At 37.9% G+C, this 25,522-nt stretch overlaps 1 protein-coding gene and 1 non-coding gene across 3 annotated transcripts in view; both read right to left on the bottom strand.

The window, feature by feature from the left end:
* LOC127935155 (glypican-5-like) overlaps positions 1-24,802 on the bottom strand; it is a 96,261-nt gene extending 71,459 nt beyond the window's left edge. The window contains exons 1-4 of one of the 2 annotated variants that reach the window (XM_052532774.1): positions 24,707-24,802; positions 24,371-24,583; positions 14,568-14,729; positions 2,161-2,879 (exon numbers count right to left, since the gene is read on the bottom strand). In XM_052532774.1, the coding sequence (XP_052388734.1) occupies positions 2,161-2,879; positions 14,568-14,729; positions 24,371-24,527 (1,038 nt within the window). In that variant the 5' untranslated portion in view covers positions 24,528-24,583; positions 24,707-24,802. Of the gene's footprint in view, positions 1-2,160; positions 2,880-14,567; positions 14,730-24,370 lie in introns of both variants that reach the window. The other variant, XM_052532784.1, reaches the window with a different exon arrangement.
* Positions 24,803-25,097: 295 nt separating this feature from the next.
* Positions 25,098-25,170, bottom strand: trnam-cau (transfer RNA methionine (anticodon CAU)). The gene has a single exon. It is a non-coding gene; the product is annotated as a tRNA-Met (tRNA).
* Positions 25,171-25,522: the final 352 nt, after the last annotated feature.

Genomic DNA, 25,522 nt, shown 5'->3' with positions numbered 1-25,522 from the left:
TGGCCTTAATAAGCACACAAGGCCATTACCCAAAAAGAAAGAACAATGAAGGAAAGCTGTGCTCTCTAATTGTATAACTAGCACTGACAGTCCAGAATTAAAAATGACAATGAAAGGAATGTGCATTGCATGCATGACACACACCCGCACACATATATACATGACATTACCCAAGTTCAGCTAGTATCATAACCCAGTATCACCTAAACCCAAAGGTACATGTGTGTGACACCTGATCTACAGGGATTTAAAACCACACACACACTACACACCAAGACCACAGAGATGTAAAAAGACACCCCAGTCCGCTTTTAAAAACCTCTCGATTTACTCTCTGTCACTCTCTTCATTCTAGCCGTACAGAGCTGGTCAGTAGAAGTCTTTCAGACATGCATGAGGGCAGCCAGTGCTGTCAGCACCTACAGTGTCTCGACAGACCTCTAAAACCTGATCCCAGAAAACACACACACGCAGCATGCTCTCTCAGGCAGCACACATGACGGGACGGCATGCCAACTGCAATCCGTTTGGGAAAGTATCCCAGTTAAAATCAAACCATTGCTATAATTCCTCTGATAACATCCTGGCTACACACACACACATTTGCAGCGAGTGGAGAAGAATACGGTTTATGATCTTTGGAAGGAGAATACAAAAATGAGAGAGGCAGAAAAATTTTGCGCTTTATTTGAACAGAACGGAATACAAGCATGTAAAAGCACTGGGAGATAATGTGAGCAGGGGTTTGTGGGTAATGGAGTCTGTTACCAGGATGGCAGTCCTGCGGGTTTCAGTCTCACTATTTTCTCTCAAACTCATTGCTGAGTGTAAAGAAAACAGTGGAGATTTACACACAGCAGCAGAGTAAAACAGAAGTCACCTGCCATAAACTGGACCCCAAAAGAACTGAAAGAACCTATTCAGTATCTCATTAGAAACACTACAGGACTGTTTTAGGTATGTTACCATTTGAAAGTTTGGGAACAGCAAGAATTTGTACTTTTTTTTTCAAAATAAAGTGTCCTGGGTTCACTTTGGCTAGGTTTTTCCAATCTCATGAAGTGGCTTTGAAGTGTGAATAAAAGTGAGTTTGACTGAGTCTGTAACAAATGTGCTTACAGTTCAAAGCTAAGAGCATGTGCATGGGTGTCAGACTCAGTGACGAATGTACATACAAAATTCTGCCTAAAAATAAAGTTGGATTGTTTCCAAACACTCATTCACACACTACACAACAACCGATAACAGCAACCTAAGAGACTATTTGTTTGGACACAAATCACCAGAAGAATCTGGCAGAAACAGTGAACTTGCCTGAGCCCTTTTTGGATTTTCATGCTTTCAGATTTCCTGCAAAGATGATTGCTAAGATGAACTACTACAACATTCCAGCTGGTGATATCCTAAGGCTGATATTATTGACAAATATTTGACATTTTTAATTATCGTTTGGCTGAGGACTGTCAGAAGGGGGACTTTTATTTTGACAGCACATGAGCGCAGACAAACAGGAATTGCCTTCATTAGTTTACTGTCTTTATTTAACAGACAACTGAAAAGGCAAACAGTATATTATTTGCATATATAATATTTATATAGATATAATATTTACACTGTCAGCAGTCAGCAAATATGCGTTTTAAAAAAGAAATATGGAGTTTAGTAAATACACATTGAAGTATTTGAATATATCTAAAAAACATTTAATGCTACCAAAATAGCAAACCGTCTATTTAATAGATTTGTTTTAGCAGTTTAAAACAGATGCATCAATCACACACTATGACAAGCATTCATTAAAAGGTTTATTTTATGTATTTTCCATCAACTTCTCGATTTTTCAAAAACAATATAGTAAAATTAAAGAATTCTCAAGTGACCGAGTCAAACATAAGCTGTCTATTTCACAGTTTTATTTTTTTATAAATTATTATTCTAAAATAATTATTATTATTTTATATATAATTATTCTGTTTTTGGTAAATATTTTGTACTATCTTTAAATTAAATAGTGTGACATTATGTGGGCCTACATTGGCTTTATACCAGGTACCCTGCTATCAATAAAATCAGAATCTGCCAAATCAAATCGGACAAATAAAAAATCTTGTCAGCCACTACTCACAGCATACAATTGTAAATATGCATGGAGACACCCACCGTAGCAGTTAGCCTGGGCCCGTGGAGCTGAGCGTAGAGTATTGCCTCCTCAACCTGACCTTTGATCCCCAGCAAAGCAAGTTCCAGGTTGTGAGCTCCGGCGACGATGTGCGTGAGATCCTGCAGTACGGTAACATACTGTCTCCAGGGGTTGTGGAGCTCTGAGAAGCTGGCCAGGCACCCGCGCATGACGTTGAGGCAGTAGCCACTGCACGCCCGGATCAGGGTGAGTCCACGGCAATGAGAGCAGTAATGCATGCGCACTAGAGCCCGAGTGCATTCCTTGGACAACTCCGCTGTCTCTGTAACATTCATTACTTTTAACCCCACCCCGAAAGCCAGGCTGAGCATCCGGCCTGCCCGCAACGCGCTTGCAAGTGTATCTGCCATCGCCTTAGGGTGCGGCCCAAAGGGGTTAATATCCTGCCTTGTCATGCGGAGACAGTCACCAAGCTGGTTTCCATCATAAGAGTCCTCTCCAATGCTCCCAGCCATGCCGGGATTGACAATACGAGTGTGGACTAATGGGAAGAGATTGTCGAAGAGACGATGGACAGCAGTTTCAACAGAGACATTGCCGGTGCCCTGAAGGAAGCGAGAAAGGTCAGTGAAGAGGCAGACGATGTGAGGGGAGATGGGCGACATGAGGGAAGAGTATGTGGTCTCGAACACAGAAGTCAGGTGATTCTGAGAGAAGGTGATTAGAGACTGGAACGTATCTGAAAGAGAAGTTGAGATTTAAAATTATAATTTATAAGAAAAATATTTAGCTTTAAAATAAAACACTACCCACACACACAGAGAGAGAGAGACAGAGTCTTAATACAAAACACAAGCACTAAGAAAATGAATTTTGTTATTTGTCTAACAGCTTTGATAGTGTGCACTTTCTATGCTACAAGCCATTGGTCAGACAAATGGAAAGCTCTGCCCCAAAGTCATGCTATTGGTTGAGCTTTTAAATTTTTGGTTTAAATCTGCAATGCAATGAATGCAGCGAAAGATAATTTCTTCTGTATTGTGACCCACACCCGAGTGTAATGGGTTATCAGTGTTGGACCCAGGGACCTGGTTCTATGCATCAGTTGTTGATTGGATTTTGAGATGCTGGCATAACAGTGAAAAGTGGAGACAGATGAATACGATGTTGCCAAGGGCAGGGTTTAAGCAATTAAATGATTGGAGAAGTACTGCATACGTCACTTTGATTAAATGTTATGAGGTTAAAAAAAAAAAAAAAAAAAAAAAAAAAAAAAATGAAATGCATGCACAAATGAATTGCCCACAAGATGTATAACATGCATTTAGAAAAAAGAAAGGGTGAATTTTAATTTCATGATGAATTTAAGCATCACAAGCGCTCCCCTATACAAAGATGATAATTTTCTCCATTTTGTCCGCTGGGCATGACATTAATCAAGCTATAGAAAAAGAGACAACCATAAAAGCCTCAATAAATAATTTTTAATAATGTCTCATGCGCAGGAAAACAAATGCAAGGGGAAGGTCTATGTGATAAATGTCAAAAAACATTTATGCCTGTTCACTGAAAACACATGACTATATTCAAATCAGAATCTCCAAAACTAAACTTATTTAATTTCATATAATGAAAGTAAATGATGACCATGGCCGTCGAGCAAGATTTCATTAAATGATGTCTTTACTTTTATTCTGTCACTCAAACAATGCTATCATAGCTTCATAAGACTTGGAATATAGCAGAGCTATTACTTTAAACCCAGTCAGAAAAAGTCTGTTTTACAGGATGGACAGATAAAAGAGAGAAAATGAGTCAGTGCAGTATGCCTGTTGCTCTGTTCTGTGATTTTCCTGTCACCCCTTTATCTCTCTCTCTCTCTCTCTCTCTCTCTCTCTCTCTCTCTCTCTCTCTCTCTCTCTCTCTCTCGTGCCTAAACTTGTGTTTGGTCAGTGGTTTGTTAATGCAGGGCAGCCTGTCTATTCAGCTGCATGACCACACACACACACACACACGCTGTACCAAGGGTACCGTTCTCTCTAAGTCCACTGATGTCAGACTGAAGGCATGTTAGGGAATGGAGGAACAGCGGCAACTGGACCGAAACTGAGACCAGTCAACACACATACAGACGTATTAACACAAAAACAGAAGCAGAGCTCTCCATTTCAGTCCAAAAGCTGTGGGGGCTTCCATCAATGCCATCACAATGGATCAGGACAACAACTAAACTCCCCCAATCACAACAGCTTTGTCTGAACATGCTGGCCCCATCAAGGGGCATTCACACAGGATGTGTTTTTGCATTCTGTCTGCACTGCTTTTTAATTTTTGGTCTATGTACATGTGCGTCATACAGATCTCTTTGTTGTTGCATAATGCTTTACAGTTTTAGAATCTTGTGGCATGAGTTTTACATTATGAAGATGCCATGGTAAAAACTTTGTTACACATTGTAACGATTCAAACAAATCTCCATATTCATCGGGAAGAAGGAGGCGGGAACCGGCGCACAATCAAAAACGTTTTAATATTCAAAAGTAAACACAAAACAGCGCGTCAGCCCCTCACGGCGACTGACGCGCATAAATAAAAAGCAAACATAAAATAATGTCCCAGGCCTGGTCCTCTCTCGTCCTTCACGGTCGTCGCTCCAGTTTTATATCCTTCCATCTCCTACGTGGGACTCGATACTAGCGGTGGGGCTCAGGTGTAGCTCATCTCCAATCACTACACCTGGCCTCACTCCTCGTTCCCACGCCTCTCGGCCCCGCCCCACTCGCCACACACATCAACTTCAGTTTTAAAACAATGGGCCAATCAGAAGAACCCAGAGGACTGACAAACATTGTAAGCATTTAAAATGTGTTTAAAATTACAACATTACGGGTTAAATGGGTCTCATTCCTTAACCATGTAAACACACACATACACAGACAGAAAGAGAAAACTGAAATATATTTAAAATTTAAATCACCCGTTTTCTTATAATAATAGGCTATATTTCAAAATGTAATTCATTCCAGATGGCAAAGCTACTTTTCAACAGCCATTACTCCGGATATCCTACAGAAATCATTCTATTATGCTGATTTGGAATATCAATAAATCAAGAAGCATTTCTTATTATTATCAATGATGAAAACATAGAATTTTTGTAACATTGTAAAAATCTTTACAGCTACTTTTTAAAATCTTTGCTATTTTAATGTGTAAAAAGTATGAAAAAGATTACGTTATAGTGCTCACTGGTTTATGCAACTGGTTTGATAAAACTGTGGAAGAACCACAGTGTCTAGACCATAATGACATTCATTATTTTTCTCACCAAAACATTACAGCGAGGCCAATGATAGGGAGAAGAAACATAGAAAGGAATTTGTGAAATGTCATGGATTGAAACTTATTTCCCCATATAAGCACTACAGCCTAGTGTGTCAAACACATGCAAACCTCAAGTATTGTAGAAGGAGAAAGTAAGGAATGGAAAGCCCACTTGCCATGTCCCGTTGTGTGTTAGTGTCTGCATATGAACCATAAATGTGCATGTGTGTGTGTGATCTACAGGGATGTGATCTATGTGGCCACATAGGCGAGAAGGTTGTAATGAGAGCAGAAAACCACAAGCAGAATATGCCAGTGTAAAGTTACAGCATTTCAGAGGGCAGCCTCATGCCACGAACACTCCGTAAAAACACCAGAAGTGGCATAGAGGGAGACAAGCAGACGGAGAAAGAGACAGGGAGCTGAAAGAGGTGATTTTGTTTGGCTTTGAGGCCTCACGCTACATAAATTGGCCAAATCATTGCAGGCCATCTCTGCCAAAATTTCAAACCCTAAATTTCTGTAGGGTTGTAGGGTTTGTGTACATCTGAAGATAAGCAGGATGGACAATTCTGCGGTTTTCAGATGGAATTACACTAATTGCAAGAAAATCAGGGATGATCCATATGGAGTTGCAGGCACCTCACTTCCATTTTGGAAATGGGCATTCAAACATAAAACAAAAATAAAGAGAACGAGAGAGAGGAGATCTCCAAGGAGAAACCACATGGAAGGCTAACACTACATAGACAAGAACAAACTTAAAGCAACACTCCACTTTTTTTGTAAATATACTCATTTTCCAACTTCCCTAGAGTTAAACAGTCGAGTTTAACCGTTTTCAAATCCAATCATCCAATCTCCGCGTCTGGAGGTAGCTTAGCTTAGCATAGATCATTAAATCTGATTAGACGTTAGCATCACATTCAAAAATGCCCAAAGAATTTTTATATTTTTTTTTCTTTTTAAAACTTGACTCTTCTATAGTTACATTGTGTACTAAGACCGATGAAAATTAAAAGTTGAGATTTTCTAGGCTGATTTTCCTGGCTAGGAACTATACTCTCATTCCGGCATAATAATCAAGGAACTTTGCTGACGTACCATGGGTGCATCAGGCACAGTGGTATTAAGCAGTGCCTGAAAATAGTCCCCAGCTAGTTTGTGCAGTTGCAGAGTTGCTGGGCACTATTTTCAGGCACTGCTTGATTATTACGCCGGAATGAGATTAGACTGTAGTTCCTAGCCATATCATATATTTTCTGTCTGTCTTAGTACTCAATGGAACTACAGAAAAGTCAAGTTTTAAACAGGAAAAATAAATAAACTCTTTGGTCACTTTTGAGCAAGATGCTAAAGGTCTAATCAGATTCAATGATCTGTGCTAAGCTGAGTATATTTACAAAAAATAAAAAATAAAAAAAATGTTCCTTTATTGTCCTGTACAGAAACCAACAGTGGTCTGAAAGCTGGGGGAAAGGCAAGTTGAAACCATTTGTTGCTCCATTAGTGCCTCAGCATTAAAGCAGAACTGCCAGACAATATTTTTCTGATTTTCTCAGAACTATGATTAGGTTAATTAAAATGCTATAAATGGTTTGTTTTTTTTCATAGAGCACAAAAACATATTACAGATTCTTTTCTTTTGGTTTTCCCTAAAATTAAGACTCTGGGTATGTTCGGAATGCCACCATACTAATAATTATATTACAATATAAACCACACAGTATGAAAATTTTTGCAAGCACATGACATCCGGATAACCAAAAGAGTTAACACTGTTAACAAAAATAATGTTTGTAGAAAAAAAAAGGAGTGCACAATTCCATGGACAGATTATTACCTGTCACTGGGCTCCAGAGGAAAGCAATGCTCTGTACGTAACTGGTTTGCGAGCTGGGTAACTGCAGTGTTGCAATGACACCAGTGAGCCAAGATGGGGCAAGATTTACAGCCATGTAACTGGATGTTATATAGCCTCTTAAGAGGGTCTACAAAAGGCTTTTAGAGATATCTAAACCACTTAATGACCAAGACTAATTTCCTAAACGCACCGCCTGCTGGCTAAGAGATTCAGTCTGCAGAGCAAAGCTGAACAAATTATAGTGTATAGATATAGAAAGATATAAAAGACTTTTAAGGATAGTTAAGTGTTCCCTGGTGTCACGCAACCCACAGAGGTGGATGTTGTTTTCCAATAAACATAACAATTATGAACTAATACATAATTTTTAACTAGATTCAATTGTAAAATTACATGTTTGGTCCTTTAAAACCTAATAACCAACAGTGACCCACTTTTGTCACGGCCAAGAGCCTACATACAAGGACATGCTGTATTCCTCAGTGACCACGGTCATCATTCAGAGCGTTCAGGAGTCCATCGACTGTCGATCATCTTCCACCCCAGAAAGCCCTATAATCCAGCCAAGGGCTTGTGTTTCATATGGGTCAGACGCAGATATGAGCTCATCACCTCTGTAGGGGGGCTTTAAAATCCCATTTTAATTAGTGACAATACATATGTACATCGCGGTCCTCTGACTAAAACAGCTGTGATGACAGAACATATCAGATTACCACATACAACTTCTGCATGAGAAGCTGAAGAACGGAGAGCTATGATGTTGAGAAACAGTTAAGAAGAAACAGAAAGACCAAATTATTTAACTGTTATTTAACAAGAGTTGAAAAATGCTCTGTAAACAAACATATGCGAGTACAGAAGGTTAAATCAAAAGCACGTAATGCTAGACATAAGGAGACAAACTAGATGCAAGCACCTGTCCAGAACCCCTCCCCTCAGCAGCGTCTTTGCTGTCAGAAGGGAAACACGAGGAGGGTGCAGAGGAACATTTCACCAATATCTCTCTCATTAAATGGCAATTAAAATGGCTTCCACGTTATTTGGAAAGTCACCAAAACAAACAATTCCTAAGATGCCAGATGCGGTGTGTGTGTGTGCACATGTGGAAACACAGAGCTCTCTGAAGGATTCAGTTAAAATCGAGTCAATCACTGTGCTGATCTAAGCTTCCCAATCATCATTCACTTCTGAATTGGTCTAGATTGAGCAAGAGTCTCTGCAGTCCAGCAACAATGTGGTGAATTGCTGTATAAAAGCAAATTGTTTCTGGAAAACTATGGATTCTAAATATTTGTGTTGCCAATAATTATTTGCATGTGTGTCCTTTGTCTTGAGAAAAAAAATCTTCAGGCTTGAAATGCAAATGCTAAATTTTTAAACCTATATCAGACACATTTGACTGAAAAATGTATTGCCTTAGGCCAGTGATAGATTGATGTTCAATGATATTTAAATAAAACACAATATGCCGAAATTTAAAGCCACATTTTGTCACGTCTATTCAATTGTTTACTATCACTATACTTAATGTATTAATTTAACTTCATGTAATGGAAACTATCATTCAAATGTTTGGGGTCAGTTCAGGTCAGGTCAGTTCGTATATATATATATATATATATATATATATATATATATATATATATATATATATATATATATATATATGTGTGTGTGTGTAAAAAAAAAATTAAAATCAAATTGATCAAAAGTTACTGTAAAGACTTTTACAATGTTACAAAACATTTCTATTTCAAATAAATGCTGTTCTTCAGAACTTTCTATTCATAAAAGTATAATAAATGCACAAACTAAAATATTAAGCAGCACAATCGTTTCCAACATTGATAATAATAATAAATGTCTCTTGAGTGCCATTATCAGCATATGTGACACTGAAGACTGGAGTGATGGCTGCTCAAAATTCTGCTTTGCAGTCACATGAATAAATCACCTTTTTTAAATATATTAAAATAGAAAACATTTTTATATTTTAAATTGTAGTAATTTTTCTAAATTTTTAATAAATGCAGCCTCTGTGAGCATAATTCAAACTTTTGAACAGTAGTGTAATTATTTATATTATTTTTTTATCAACTAATAGTTATTGAATATATACATAAGATATAATGAATATTGACTGACAATAATACAGAAATTTCACTTTGCATAAACCCTGGGAAAAGTCTGGTCAGGTTTGGAGTACATATCAGATTGTTCAGCTGGAAAAAGTAAAATAGATAAAAAGAACATGAACTCAAAAGAGGGCAGAAACGCTAAAGTAATGAGGACTAATGATCCCTTAATTCCAAAATAAAAAATGCTTGTCCCTTCCAACTGAACACTTTCTTCTAGTTCCAGCTGTGCAGACATCTCAAACATGTTCTGTGATGATTAGTGGCAGGTCATTCTCATGAAAGGTTCACCATGCTGTAGGAAAGGAATCAAACCACAATCCCTTTTCTGTCTCACCCTCCCAATATTAAAACAGCCTAATGATGTTGGAAGAGAAAAGGAGAGAGGGTGGAGAGTTTGAGGCATGATTGGGTTTGGGATTGTGTGTTCGGTTGTTACATTATTCATTTAGCTGATGCTTTTATCCAAAGCGACTTACAATTGCTATATATGTCAGAGGTCGCACGCCTCTGGAGCAAACAGGGGTTAAGTGTCTTGCTCAGGGACACATTGGTGTCTCACAGTGGATTCGAACCCGGGTCTCACACCCAAGGCATGTGTCTTATCCACTGTGCCATCAACACCCAGATTGTCTGTTTCAAGCTGAGATAATGAACTTAATAATGAGACATGAGACAGCTAGACGCCAACCTAAAAGCGGCTTCAATGACACTCCAGGGATAACACCACTCCTTTCTCCTCAGACGCCCCCTGACCAACACACTACTCGTACACTTAAGTGCTCAGTGTGCCTCCTTTAGAGGAGAGCAGACAGTGGGTCACTTTAAATCTTTAACATTTGTTAAACAACAAAAGTGATCATTCTGTCCTGTGCGGCATGACAGCTGGTCAGCAGGGGCTGGATGCGATGTTTAGAATCCATCCATTCCACTGTTACCATGGGAATGACATTGCAGGTGCACTGCGTGTGAGGCTGAAACCACTGATTTGCTCAGAGGTACGGTATGAGCATCACTTCCTGTCCCAAGCCCACAGCTGACATCAGACATTGGGTTTGGATCAGTCTGTCAGTTCAGGCCAAACTGTCTCTCTCATTCTCAATCCTTTTCTTTTTCTTTTTCTCTTTAGGAGACACAAGTTGTGGTCCAGGGCCAGCTAAGGAAGTAACATGGCAAGCTCAATTAGTCAATAGATAAATCTACCCTCTAAAAAGGCCAAATCATCCCTGGGAGGAGGATGTATGAGAGGAGGGGGATTCCTCTGAGACTTTAAGAGTCATGCGATTGTTGATGAAGACAAGGGAAAGACGAATAATAACCGAGAGAATGAAGGCCAAACAGAGTGGAAGACTGGAGGAGAATGAGCGAGTGAGAAGGGTTTCCCCACGGCACAACTGGCATGATGCCACCGAGAAGGCGTCTGCTGTCACTGTTGAGCAGTAATGAGGTTTTTACTGGCACCTTTCATGAATACAGCACACTTTAGTGTCCTATGAAATTTTTAAAAGCACTGTAGGCCCATAGCCCGTGCTTTTTGTTTTGAGAAAAAAGTGTTAGCCTAAAAAAAAAAAAAAAAAAAAAAAGAAAAAAGTTTGTATCAATCTTTTTGTTATTTAATTATTTTATTCAGAAGAAAAAAAAAAGTTTAACTCTTAACTCTTAAGTTTTAAGAGTTGTGACACTATCTTATCTTCATATTAGTTCAAATCCACAGCTAGCACAATTTTAAAAGCTAAAAACAAAGCATGTAAAATTTAACGAGCAAGTAAATAATGTTAATAATGTTTGCTGACAAAGAAACAAAACATTCTTCAGACTAACAGGAAATTGCTATTCAAGGTAATTACTTACCTTACTTGAAAGCGCCACTTAATTTAACACACATCGATTTTCATTCCTGAACCATGTAAACATCTGGATTCTGCTCTCGTCTTGTCTCTCTTCATCTCTCTTCTCCTTTATCTAAATCCTTTATGCAACATACATCTGTTATTTTTTACCTCTTTTAAATCTCCGAGGGAAAATGGTGGACATACTGACACAGAAACACACACTCGTGCACTTACACAAGGGAAGAAAGAGAATTAGCCACACTGTCATTATGAACCCCAGTGAGGAGACGGAGAGGCCTGACTGCTGCTCCTGACTCTGCCTTTACTTCATTGTATCCCTATCTTTGACTAAATATCATATACAATTAAACACTGAAATGACCTATCAGGTTCTATACAATGTGTAGTTTAAAAGCAGATTAAACTGTGTGACACACACACACACACACACACAAGAGCACTCATTCAAAATATTTCTAAATGTCCTTGAGGGGGGGATAAATGCTCATTTTCACTCAATATCCTGTTAATCTTGAGTACCTATAGAGTAGTACTGCATCCTTCATATCTCCAAAAAGTCTTTAGTTTTATTATATTTATAAGAGAAAGATAGTCTGTACCGATTTGTCCCGCAAAAACACCAACGGCTGGAGGCGTGACGTGTGGGCGGAGCTAAAGAATCACAAGAGCGAGTAAGCTTTGTGTTGAGAGCGTCTGGAAGCTGTGGCATTACCGTGAGGAAAAAACATCCAAAACAAACCATAGCTAACAGTCAGATTCAGCCGTTTATTTATTATCCAGAATCAGATCCAGAGGCTGAAATTTAACAAGAGCAGCATCAGCAACGACTACAGTGTCTCTATGTGGTATGTACTGAAACTGTATATATTTGCTTAGCGGTTTTGGAAAATGACCACTTTAGTCCACTTTATGTCGTTTTTTTTTTCTATGTTTGTTTGTTTTTTAAAGCTGTACATGTGGGAAGTGCAGTTTGATGCCAACATCGCATGTTGTTTACTTGATGTGCTTACGCGCCGATAGCTAAGTTAACAACACAGAGATATTTGAAGCAGTTTTACTCACCGCATGCGGTTCCAACACACGATCTTGACCCTTTTTCGTTGGGACTGCATCATCCTTAAGAAATAAACGATACGCAAATCCGGCGTCAAACTGGGCCTTGTTTGTAAAACAAGCATCTTCGAAATGCAGGGAACAAACAAAAATACTTGCACAAATCCGTTGATGCTCTGTGAAAAAAACTCCATCCACTGGTCCCTTAATGCTGTTTTTTTTTTTTTTTTTTGGTCTGCTGTGCTTTGGTGACATTTCGGTCTCTCACTCTGGTCAGTGATTGTCTCTGCTCTGCTCTGTCTGTTCTACGGGCGCACGCGCGCTCTTCCGGCAAACGTGCCCTCAGGACCCATATAAGGAAATTCTGCACCATCTAACGTCACACAGAGCCATACTTGAAAAAAACTTTACGAAACTTGTGACTAACCGGAAGGAGTATTTTTGGTAAACAAAAATACTCCTTCAAACGTACAACTTAATTTTGAAACTTTGTCCATGTTTAGCATGGGAATCCAACTCTTTAACAACGTAAAAAACTCAGTATGCATGAAATAGCATTTCACCCCCCCTTTAATGTGATTTTACTAATATTAGGCACAACCAATCAACCTCACTAAACTCAAGAACAATGGTTGAGAATCTATAAATCACTACAAAGACTATAGATTTCAAAACACACACACACACACACCAGCAGCAGCCGTAAAAGGCAATCAGGCTCTAATGTTTAAACATTCCTGATTACTGCATGTGTACTGTAGACGTGAAACATTCTGCGCATATCTCCACGTCTGAGACACAAACATTAGAAGCACTTTACTGGAATGCAATGAACAATCTGCGTTGTCTTGTGAATGCCTCAAGAAAACATTCTGGAGAAGACAAAGGCATGATTTAACAGCATAACCGAAAACTATGCATGCGGTTTGAAGCCTGTTTGTGAGATGCAGTATGTGTGGCAATATGTGTCCATGTCTGTGGCCGCAGATCGTGTTAAAATGAGTGTATCGTGAGCACAGGACTCAAATAGTGTATGTGAGAGCTCATTCATTCAAACCAAGGCTTGATACTCATGAATGAACTGACAGAATCCTTAATAAAAACCAGTGCTCTCTGCCAAAACACACACACATACACAAGGCTGCATACAACTGAGATTCTTTAAAGCTCCACCGCCGATTATGGTTTGGCCACTGGGTTCGACACTCATGAGAGTCTGGGCAAGTACTCTAAATTCCCCTTGCAGTGAAGTAATGCAGTAAAACCCAACCAAACCTCATATAACTAGACTTCATAGAACAGAATCTAACATAATTAAGACTAAATGCTTCTGAATGTTTGTAGCTACTTCATACTTTCCTTAAAAAACACATCTGGGGCTTTAATCAAGACGATGAGAAGATGCTTCCTGTTCAAGGGCAACTAGCGCCAAAGATGAAACTAAAGATAAAGCAGCTCTACCAATCAGACGATGCCAAAACACACTGAAGTAGAAAAAAAAACACTATGTCATTTCTAACAATTAAACAAGTCAAACTACAGGCAACAAAGACAGATACATAGAAACAGCCAAGCTCTGCCAGTGGCGGCATTTTGTCAAAATTGTGTTACATTGCGTTTCAAAATGAAATGTCCCATAAGTGGTGATGAAAGCATTAGAAGCAGATGAACGTTAATGTAGTTTTATTATCATTGACTCTAAACATGGCCTACATGCATATACTCAAGTGATCATGCCATTTTATTTTGCTTGAGGTTTTTGCTCTCTTTTATCATGACTGAGATAAGTGCAGTGCTGTACCAGGTAAGTTCCGGAGCAACTGCGTAAGAAAAAAAGCCAAAGCAAATGTCAAAATGTATTAAATTACAAATCGTGCATGTTAAAAGGTTATAATCAAGGAGAAATAATAAGTCTTAATTAGCAAATAATCTGCCCCATAATCAGAATTTGATTGAAAATAAATATAAGTAGTTACTACTACTAGTGGTCATTTCAGCTGGAAACTGTACTGAATTGTTTGTATGGGTACATTTTTGGAGTTCTATAAAAAATTACTGGCAGAGGCAGTCTTTCCAATGAGCTTACGTTGCTTTATCTGTATAAACTCATCCATTTATCCAACAGTCCATTCCTCTATCCATCCATTTCACTTATCTTAACCATTCATCCCTCATCAATGCATGCATCCGTGTACCCTGGAAGGCGGCAGCATGCTCAGAAATGAGATATTTCAGCTCATAGCTGTATGATCTGATGTTCTGGGTGGTGTCTCTCAGGACCGCTGCTCTGTAGCTCTCTTCCATTCTTCGCGTACAGCATGACGGCCCAGCATGCTTGCATATTGACAGGTCCACATCTACAATGAGAGAGAAAAAAAGCATTTGTTAGACAGAAGTTGAACAAATAACATTAATGACACAATAAAACCAAATGAAACCTGCACCAGTATCACCATTCACATGCATTCAGGCAACTATTCATTTAACGGTTGAGTGTTACAAATGCTCAGCCTCCAACACTGCAGAGATCACGGGGGTCAAGAAGATAGCATAATGAAACCTGATCCTCAGAAAGCTCCTGCACTCTCTTCACAGCTGCAACTTAATTATCCAGGATGCACCAGGTGCTTTGGGTACTAGAAGACTGAAGTCAGTTCAAGATGCATTGAACCCCATGTCCTCACCAGCCGAGGCCTTGTGTGGGCATGTGAACTTTGTATGATCAATATCCCTACTCTCAAAATACCTTGTATTTCCAATAGTCTGAGTTAACTACAGTATGTACATAAATACAAACACAAGCATCTTCTAAATAAGCTGTATTTTAACACACAAGTGAAATAATGGTACGTGAATCTCCCACTGAAAATATTCCAAAACGGCTTCCAAGCAAACTTTCTGAAATGGGAAAGACACTTAATGGTGCATTCTGAAATATTCCAATTCATTGTGTCACTCATTATTCACAACAATATAAAAATTATGTGAAATATTCACTGACGGTTTCCATAGCTAATTAAATTATATTTAAAGTTTAAAAAGCTGTCGCTTAGATCTTTGCTGGTGGGAAAATGTTATTATAGCCATTTTTAACTGTTAAAACATCCTTCAGTTTTACACTGTGTTTGGATACATGCTGCGCTCCTTCCGAACATAGGCTGATTGGTAATGTGATTGGTACATTTTTACAAAAATAAATACATTCATTAATTAATTAAAAACACCACCTGGACATACAGTTCACTGCAGTTTCCGGCTATAATTACACACCAACAACTTTTACTCCTCCTAACACAAATTTTGATTACGGGGCAGAATGTCAATTAATTATTTTCACACAGTTCCTTGCACAACTATGTCATGACCTCACAATGCTTTTACCATGGTGCATTTGCAAACTAAATTTGATGTTAGCATCACATAGCCATCTTTATAAGTATGCTTTTCTAAAATGGTAAACTTGCTCATGAGCTCACCTAGTACAGCACTCTAGCACGAGTTCAGTGGGAAACAAATTGTAAGAAAACAGTAAAAAGACTTATACAAGCAAGGTAGAATGGCATGGTTGCTTCAGCAAAAGCATGTTTAACTCAGTTGTTAGTGTAAGTGGTATATATTCAAACACAACACAGCAATAAGATTTTAGTGCCACTCACTGGATATTTTATTTCCAGTCTGCTGCGATACATACTACGATCAACGTATAAAATTCAGGTTCAACTGTTTCTGACACAAAAAAAAAAAAAAAAAAAAAAACTGAACACAATAATAAAAATAAAAAAATACTGTGTATTGCGGCTAACGGATGTTTGTTATAGCACTTGCATATCATTGCTCTCTTGTTGATTTTGATTTCTTCCATTATTCTCATTTGTAAGTCACACTGGATAAAAGTGTCTGCTAAATGACTAAATGTAATGTAAATGTATATAATTTTATGTACAAATATTTAGATTTTTAATTAACTGTTATATAGTACAATGACAATGTTAGAGTCAACTATGCAAACAATTATAATACCACTTTTAATATTTTTATACTCACATGTTATAAATTGCTTTTATACAAGCAAATATATACATGTAGCTGCCTTTTTATTTTAGGAAAAGGGGAACATTCCTTAACATCAAAAAGTTTGAAAATCCCTTGCTCAGAAGACTATCTGAAACTATCTCTTGCATCATTCTCTCTTCAAGTCTTAATTAAGACACGATGGAATGAATTCAGCCCCTGGCAAGTGAATTAGGACCCCAGCAGGTGTCTGTGGTTCTGCCCGAGTAGACACTTCCTTATTCTTCCTCCTGTCTGGAGTTCAAACTTAGCCAACCTGATCCCATAATCACCCTCGGGTGACAAAAAAGGATTAATGTGATTGGTCGGATTAAGTCTTTATTCAGTTTGCATTTGCAATATCACAATGACCACCAGTAACCCTGGGGCCATGCTCAAAATTCCCACTTTACAGGTCAACCAGAATGAGATGTCCGGAACCCAAACACGACATCTTCAGTGAGGACTGAAAATGTTATGGCTTATTTAGGTTAGGACATTTCCTGATGTTTGAAGTGCAGAAGCAACTTAATGGGAAAAGAAAGTCATTAAAGTAGACGGCAGCCCAACTGGATTTAACCTCTTGGTCTCCCGAGGTTCTTCTCAGGAAGCTTTTGGTGCTTTGAAGTGCTGGCATATGCTGGATCCAGCAGAATATTTACCCACAACTGAGGTGCTGTTTTTGGGAGGGACTATGTTGAAAGAAAACGTCTCTCAAAAGACCTGGACAACACACCTGCATTTCTCAAAGCCACATGCATGCTGCTCCGCTGTTTGGCTGGCAATAGCACCCACAGTAAGAGAGTGAAAAGCTGATGCATTGGGATGAAATCAGAAGGAAACGCAGACGTTATGAACCTCAAAGGGATTTCAAGGCACTAATACAGAACTTCAAGTTAAGTTGAAGTCAAATCTATGGTGAGGCCAAACAGGATCTTCGATAACCAAAAAATGCATCGGTCAAACTGACCACTTGGGTCAATGCACAAGGCATAAGGCCTTCAGTTTTGGACACACAAATACCTCCAAATCACTACAATGTGAATAATTTAGAGCACAAATGCAAACACATCTCAAATATACACCGGTTCCTAGAACTCCAAACTTTGGTACTCGGAGTTGGGTCAAAACAGCAGGAATAGCCTTACCTGACCTCAGTTCAAACATGGCAGATATATTCCAACCTTGACCTGGCTCTTAAAACATACCACGGATTCTTGTATCAGACTCAAAAGACTGAGCAACCACAGGCACATGGGCGCTAAAGTCTGAGAATATCTTTAATATGAACTTTTGGTCCACTTTTAATATTTTAATAATTAAAAACATCCATTTCAAAATTTCGACCATACTTGCAATGTTTCCCCGTCATTGATTGAAATTTCTGGGCTTCACTGTTATACAGTAGGGGATTATACTGAACATCTGGATCAAACACAGGAGAAGAAGCAGAAACAATCAATTGTGTATACATAAGCAGATGCAATAACGCAATCATTAAACATTTAAACAACTTGTATATCAAAACTGACTAACATAACCAAATTAAATGATGACTGAGGAAGTGGTATAGGACTGTACAAGCTTTGGGGGTGTTGATGAAAGCGATCTACTCTGTCAGTTTTGATCATCGTTCTGAATCCAATCTAGATGCAGTCTTTGGCAAAAACACAATTTCTAAACTTCTTGAAAAAAATAGTTTTATGAAACTTACATGAAAAAAGAATGCGCAAAGCTAGAATAAAACAGGTTTTTTTGTTTAATAGCTGAGGCTCTGTTCTTTCTTTTGTCAACAGAATATTCTGGGGGCCATGAAAGTTTTGTGAAAGTTATCAAATATGCTGGTGGTGGCTGACAATATTTAAAAAAACGTTGGTGAGGAAAGGGTTAAAGGTTGTGAAATTAGCAAGCTGGAAATTATAAAGTCACAATGTAACTTGGCAGAAAACATATTCATGCAAATCAAAACATTACTGAATGATGTGTCGTTTCCAACCTTTTTTTTTTCATTCATGCTTTCAAGACAATCACACCTTATTTCAGAAAAGTTTCCAAAACCTCATCTATTTTAGCCAACTAGAAATCATGACCTGTAATTTCTGGCAACAATATAGTACACAAGACATTAAAAATAAAACATTTCAAACATTTTAGTTGGCAAAACCTACATAGTAAATGTAACTTTTCTATTTGCAGAGCAGTACTGGCATAAAACGGTCTCACACTGGCCCTCTGCCATTTTTATGGTTGAGCCGTATTGCATAAGTGCTTTCTCAATGGTGCAGTGGATGCTAAAGGATGTTGCCTTAGGGTTTGAACTTACAAGCTCTCAGTTAAAGGCACACACTTGGTTAACACTTGAAGTCCAAACCACCCAGAAGAATGTTTCTGAGAAATACACCTCCATGTAGTTTTAAATAAAAGTAACATTTGTAAGCTATATCTGGCTTCTGTGGAAAAGTAAGAGGATATATCAAATCTCTATGAACTAAAGTGGATCCTAATTTGGGCTTTCCATTGTAGTACTCTGCAAAGCTGTAGATGAGAGAGGAATGAAGAAAATTCTAACAGCACCTCCAAGTGTACGATAGCATCAGGAGGATCAGGGGAGACTGAAATCGGTTCTTCCTGGGACTCAGAACTGAGCTAGACAGACTGAACTGGTACTGTTAATGAGGGACTTTCTAGAAAAAAAATAGCCCAGCTAATGGCTGAATGTCTGGTATTGCTACACCTACATTACAACCAAAAAACATGAACAAAAAAAAAAGGTAAAGCTGTATAAGGCAAGACTCGGGTATTAGATGTATCTGAAACAACTTAAGGACAATGGCCATGGTTCAGCTAAAATTTTTATTCACAATGCACGATATTCACAATACATAAACAGTATGCTTTGGCATTAATTTACAGGGTTCTGGTTGTACTAAAGTGGAGTTTTGCTGAAGGCAGAGAGACTAATAGGAGGGTCTGCAGGTGTTGAAGTCTGAAGAAGAGTAGTTAATATGCAGTCGTTTCGTCTTTTTTCTCATGCCAGAGACTGAATATGAATGCACAGGTTGTTCTACACCTTTCCCCACAGAGCAGCATTTACCTTAAGAGATCCCATCAAAAAAGCATTTGATTTTCCACACAAGCATTTAAAAATAAGTGGTGGGGATTCTAAACAGTGAGGCTAGTCAAAGCTAAGTGGCTTTGCTGTTTACATTCTGGTCACATTTAGTTTCTGGAGATAGAACATGTTAAATGACATAAAAAATACAAAATAGTTGTTATTATTATTAAACCAAATTTAAATTAAAAAAAGTATTAAGTATACCTTCATTTATTAACATTATTTTATAAAATTAAAATCCATTCAGCTAACGATAAAACAATACAGGAGACTGCTGTAAATAACTATGGCTCACAGGAAGCAATGGTTGTCTGTCTTCACGTGGAAAACAATCTTCACCTTGTGCTGTAACTGACAATAACCACTTCAGCACACAACCCTCCGTATGGATGGCTTGACCTCCAGAAACAGATAGAGGCCTCTGAAACTTAATTAACTAAAGGATTTTTTACCCAACAGAATGGCTGGAAATCCAATATTGATTAATTAGGCATTAAGATTTAATGGTAGGATCTTCAGACTTCATTTCATTAAAAGAGTCATAAATAACTCTTCCTCTATTTAAAGGATAATTTAAAGTAAAGCATTATGCCTATAAGGGTCTAATATATATATATATATATATATATATATATATTATATACACACACACACACACACACACACACACACACACCACAGCTGCCTTAAATTATTTTTTACTAATTTTTTTTCTTTCTTTTTTTTAGTGTTCAAATGTACTGTTTTGCAAGTAAGCACTGTTTGTGCTTAACACTTTTACTAGACCACCTACCATGATAAAGAGAAAAAAATATTTTAGGAATCTGTAAAAAAAAAATACATTTTATTTTCATTTATTAACAAACTGAAACAGTGTCCCATAAAATCACTTTCAAATATCCATGCTGCTCAGTCTCACAAAGACTCATGAAATTAGTTATCAACGCAGCCTTTTCTGAAAGAGATCCCGCAGAGGTGGAGATTCTAGCGGCTGCTTTGCTTGGCATCTGATCTGAGAACAGAGAGTCTCATGCCCTCATATCCTCTCAGCACTTCTGTGGAAATGGAGCAACCCCAGATTTGAACCCTCTGCAACATTAAGACCTCCTCACTGAGCAACAAACTGCTCACATAAGCCATGCAAAAAAAAAAAGAAAGATACAACAGTCAACAATAAAAAGGACATTAAAACAACTGGGATGGATGGATGGAAACTATCAGTAGGATGATAAAACCATAGAAAATTATAAAACAACAGAACAGCAAACAAATAGTAGACGATAAAACGATAGAAGGCAATAAAACAATAGATTTATAGGACAAACAATAAAATGACAGAACGTCCAAAAATAAACAAGATGATAAAGAGAAGAAAGTGCTAGAATAATAGATAGGCAGACAGACCGATAGATAGGCAGACAGACCGATAGATAGATAGATAGATAGATAGATAGATAGATAGATAGATAGATAGATAGATAGATAGATAGATAGATAGATAGATAGATAGATAGATAGATAGATAGATAGATAGATAGATAGATAGATAGATAGATAGATAGATAGATAGATAGATAGATTACTATAGCGGTTACTATTATAAGATGTCTTGAGTTTCTACCCATAGTGATAGTGTTTGGAAACATTCTGACGTGTCGGAGATTCCGGACTCTTGCTCAAAGCCTCTTGTTGTCTGTGGCTGCTGTCTTGCAAGCCGACTGGGCTTCTATCTCGCTGCTCAATGCCCATCAGCTGTCACTAAAGGAGCGGAGTGCTATGCCTGCAGCTGAAGCATGTTCACTGCACACAATCTGCTCTCTGCTGTTCTGAAAACAGGACTGGTGCTCCAACAACTAAATACACCTGATGAAACTATTCTAAAGTCAATGCAAAAGGGCTCATTTTATCAAGAACACATTACATAAGCCTACCATTTTCAGCTGCTTTGGTTTTGTCTGCTGTCTCAGCCAAAATTGTGCCAAGTCGTTGAAGCAAATAAACAGATTGTGTCCTGCGCTTAACTGCTGATACAAGAACAGCTCTCAGTTATCAGGTTAGTGCTTGATGATAATGAACTCATCCCTAAGCTGTGTGAGCATTTTTCCTCAAACCTGGCACAGTCTAATATGCTGCATAACTGCACAATTTAGTCACCCTCAAGCTCTTTTAAACCTGACGTCTGAAAAATGTCTCTTCTGTCCATACAATGAATGCCAATGGGACCCAATGTTATTTGGACCCCAGCATTCTTGAAAATATATTAATCTGTGTTCCACTGAAGAAAAGTCATACAGGTTTGGAACAACATGAGGGTGAGTAAATGATGACATAATTTGCATTTTTGGGTGAACTATCCTCTGCTAGACTCACAGGAGAAATTGGGCAAAAATAAAATTCCATTTTAGAACTTTTTTTTAATCATTGGCTGTCTTTAAACTTTTATTTTGCAGACCACAAAAAGGAAATAAAGAATTTAATGATCTTAGGAGGAAAGCAAAACCACACTAACCTGAGATAGTAATTATGGTTTTGCTGTGGTATGGTCTTGGTTCCCAGAGGAATGATTTTTATGCCAAGTCTACATATCAGTATTCAGTCAAATAAACAGGAGAAATCGTACCAGAGTGCACAGGGGTTCTACAGAGAGACCAGGCTCATCAAAACTCTTCTGCATGCTCTGAAATCTTCATGTAAATTTATACCCAAAATAAGTTTATAGCTCACCAACAAAACAACTCAGCATTCCGCTTTTAGGAACCCAAATAAGCACCATCATAAAACACATGAAATCCCACTATAGCTCTTCAAGACTCCAAGAGGAGAAGCCTATAACACAACTAGAAATATCTCTGTCTCAGCCAAAGAATATGGGTTTCACACACCATGTCTGACAAATGTTAGTTTAGTTTCACCACTTAGTTTTGCCAGTACATTAGGTGATCTTTCTGAATTAAAATGATCAGAAAATCAATTTTTTTTTTTTAAATGAATACCCAAGTTTTCTTCTTGAAGAAAAAAAAAAAAGTTTCAAAAGTCTTTAAAATGGACAAATGATAGAAAAACAAACTGAACAGGGCAATGGATAAAATACGTAAAATTATAGATAAAATGACAGAACAACAGACAAAACCAATTGGGTTAATTGAAATAATGATGAACAGAATGATAGAGCAATAGATACGACAATAGATAGTACGATAAAACAATAGAACAATAAAACTCTAGAAAGATACAACAATAGATGGAATGATAAAACGATAGACAGATTAATGGAAAGATGAACAGACACAATGATAGACCGGCTGATCAACAGATAGAACAATGGATAGAACGATAAAATGACAGATAGATATATAGCTGGGCCGGTGTCATTCCAGGAGGACTCACTCCTGTTAGCCGAGTCATGCGTCAAACCAGCTGGCTGAATACATCTGTCAACACTGATTCCCTTAACCTGACACGACCCTTGTCTGAAGTTTACCAAGACATATTATTTACAGTGCAGAAGTCCAGAGCCTTATAGCACATACTGGCATTCACGCAAACTTTGTTTATAAAAAATACAAATAAAAAACAACAACATTCAGTCAATGAACTTTTAAAACCAATATTAAATTAAAGCTAATTACATTACATTTTCCTGAGAGAAGCAACAAAATAATAATGTACACTTGAATTTCAGTAATAATTGGTAAGCTGATGAGTTTACTGATTATTTCATATATTTTGACAACTTGACTCTACATACTATTAGGAATTACATTCAATCATGCCCTGATATTAATATGCATACTTCACAACCGATGATTTGTTAATTATCCATCTTCATTTCAGCTGTTAAAAGTACAGTGCCTAACATGCTGAGACATGACAACATTTCCAGTAAGTTAATATAGTGAGCAGCTGATGGTTTTAACAGCACACTGTGGGAATTTTTAGGATGCACATGTAACACTGGAATTTCAGTTGCACTGGAACGAACCTGACAGCACCAGAAATGGACGAGTCCCTGGGCAGGGCTGCTAAAATAATGATTCGGACACAACCTTTGAGTTATAGTTACTTTGAAGGTTCTTCTTTGTGGTTTAATAGCACTTGATTACGAAATCATTTTTGTGCTCAATAGAAAGCAATATTATAAAACAGAGGACTCATATTTTAGCCTGAAGAAATGTTTCTAAGTTAAAAATGTCTTGATGGATCTGTTTTTAACAAAGCAGATTTTCACTTCATGAGACTTCAATAAACGGCCTAGAGTCGTGTTGTGGATTATTGTTATGAAAAAATTCTGACGGCACCCATTCACTGCAGAGGATCCATTGGTGAGCAAGCAAGTGATGTCTTTCTAAATGTCTCCAAACCTGTTCCGATGAAGATTCAAACTCATCTACATCTTGGATGCCCTGAGGGCGAGTACATTTTCAATTAATTTTTATATTTGAGTTAACTATTCCAAGAAAGGATACCCTAAAAACATGCTACGAAATAATATAGCAACCACAGCAGCTGACTGCAGCACCACAATAAAAATATTTTCCATCTTAATCATACAGTAGGCCTAGTTTCATCCAAAACACCTAATTGAGATAATAAGGCTTCGAAAACTCCATGCTACGAGGAAAATAAAAAAGATCCAAAAAGGACCAATGACTTTACGATACAAACAGGTGAAATTTTCAGAGTTTGCAGGCATTTCTTTTTACCCTGGGAAATATTCAATATTCAGTATCAATAGTAAACATATAAAGACACGTTTCGGTTTAGGTCACAGTCGAACGACAAAACCGCTCTTCACCAAAATGACCAACGGTTGCACATTGCGTTCACACTCACCTGTAGCAGGTGTTTCAGGCACCCATTTCAGCTGGCCGATCTGACGCACCTGAAACGCCGTTTTCACCTCGTGACAGCTGTGAGCGTGCGCTGCAGACAGCGTCGCGAGCTCCACCGTGAGCACCGTAATAATCCAGCTAACATTCACGCGTGGCATTACGGCATTTCAGAGGAGAAATCAGTGCGGTGGAATTGCTTATGATCAGAGACAGACTACACGATGTGTAAAAAAGAAAGGAGTAGAAAGTCGGTTGTGTTAGACTTTCACATGCTGCATCGGCTTTAGTAAATCCTACTTTCCTTCTCAAACCGAGAAGGGAAAAAGCCGCTACGTACCGTTCACTGAGAGTGTCACTGAATTCATTCAGCTTGTGGAATCATTCAGAAATCTCTCTCTCTCTCTCTCTCTCTCTCTCTCTCTCTCTCTCTCTCTCTCTCTCTCTCTCTCTCTCTCAGGCAAAGCTTTAATGTCATGACTGTAAGCATTTATAATATTTACAAAGGTTATACAATTACTAGTAATAGATAAAGTAAATTGATACAAACTAGTTTACATATATTTTAAATGCAAATAATATAAAAAGTGTTTTGCTGTATTTTTTCGCACTGGCATGAATATTACTGTATATACACTGCAGCGTTCGACTGCAATTTGCATAGTATTGGCATTTACAGTCCGAGTGGTCCATGACGATTAGGTGATGCTGAAATCATGATAAAACACATCTGCCCCGTGTGAGGATCGAACTCACGACCTTCAGATTATGAGACTGACGCGCTACCTACTGCGCTAACGAGGCTGTTGCGGAAGACGGGGCATGCTCCTGTAACGACGCTTCTGATTGGCTTATAAATTATTGTAATTATTTGTTGGTGATTGCGATTGGTTATAAAAGTTTTTAAAAGCAGTTAGACTGAAGTCATTTTCGTTCTTACAGGTTTAATCGCTCCCGCTATCGTTTTAATGTTGCACCATACACTGTACTGAATAATGCAAATATTTCTGTCAAATGTATTAGTTATTTAAAAACCAAATTGACGATTTTTAAAGATATTATTTGATTTTATTGTCTTTTATTAAAAAAATAGAACTAATGTCTCATTGCGACGCTGTAATCGCTGTTCAAAGAATAGTATGCTTTCATAATGAGT

The sequence above is a fragment of the Carassius gibelio genome, chromosome A2, assembly GCF_023724105.1.
Source record: "Carassius gibelio isolate Cgi1373 ecotype wild population from Czech Republic chromosome A2, carGib1.2-hapl.c, whole genome shotgun sequence".
NCBI classification, from domain to species: Eukaryota; Metazoa; Chordata; class Actinopteri; order Cypriniformes; family Cyprinidae; genus Carassius; species Carassius gibelio.
This window is presented reverse-complemented; position numbering and strand designations above follow the sequence as displayed.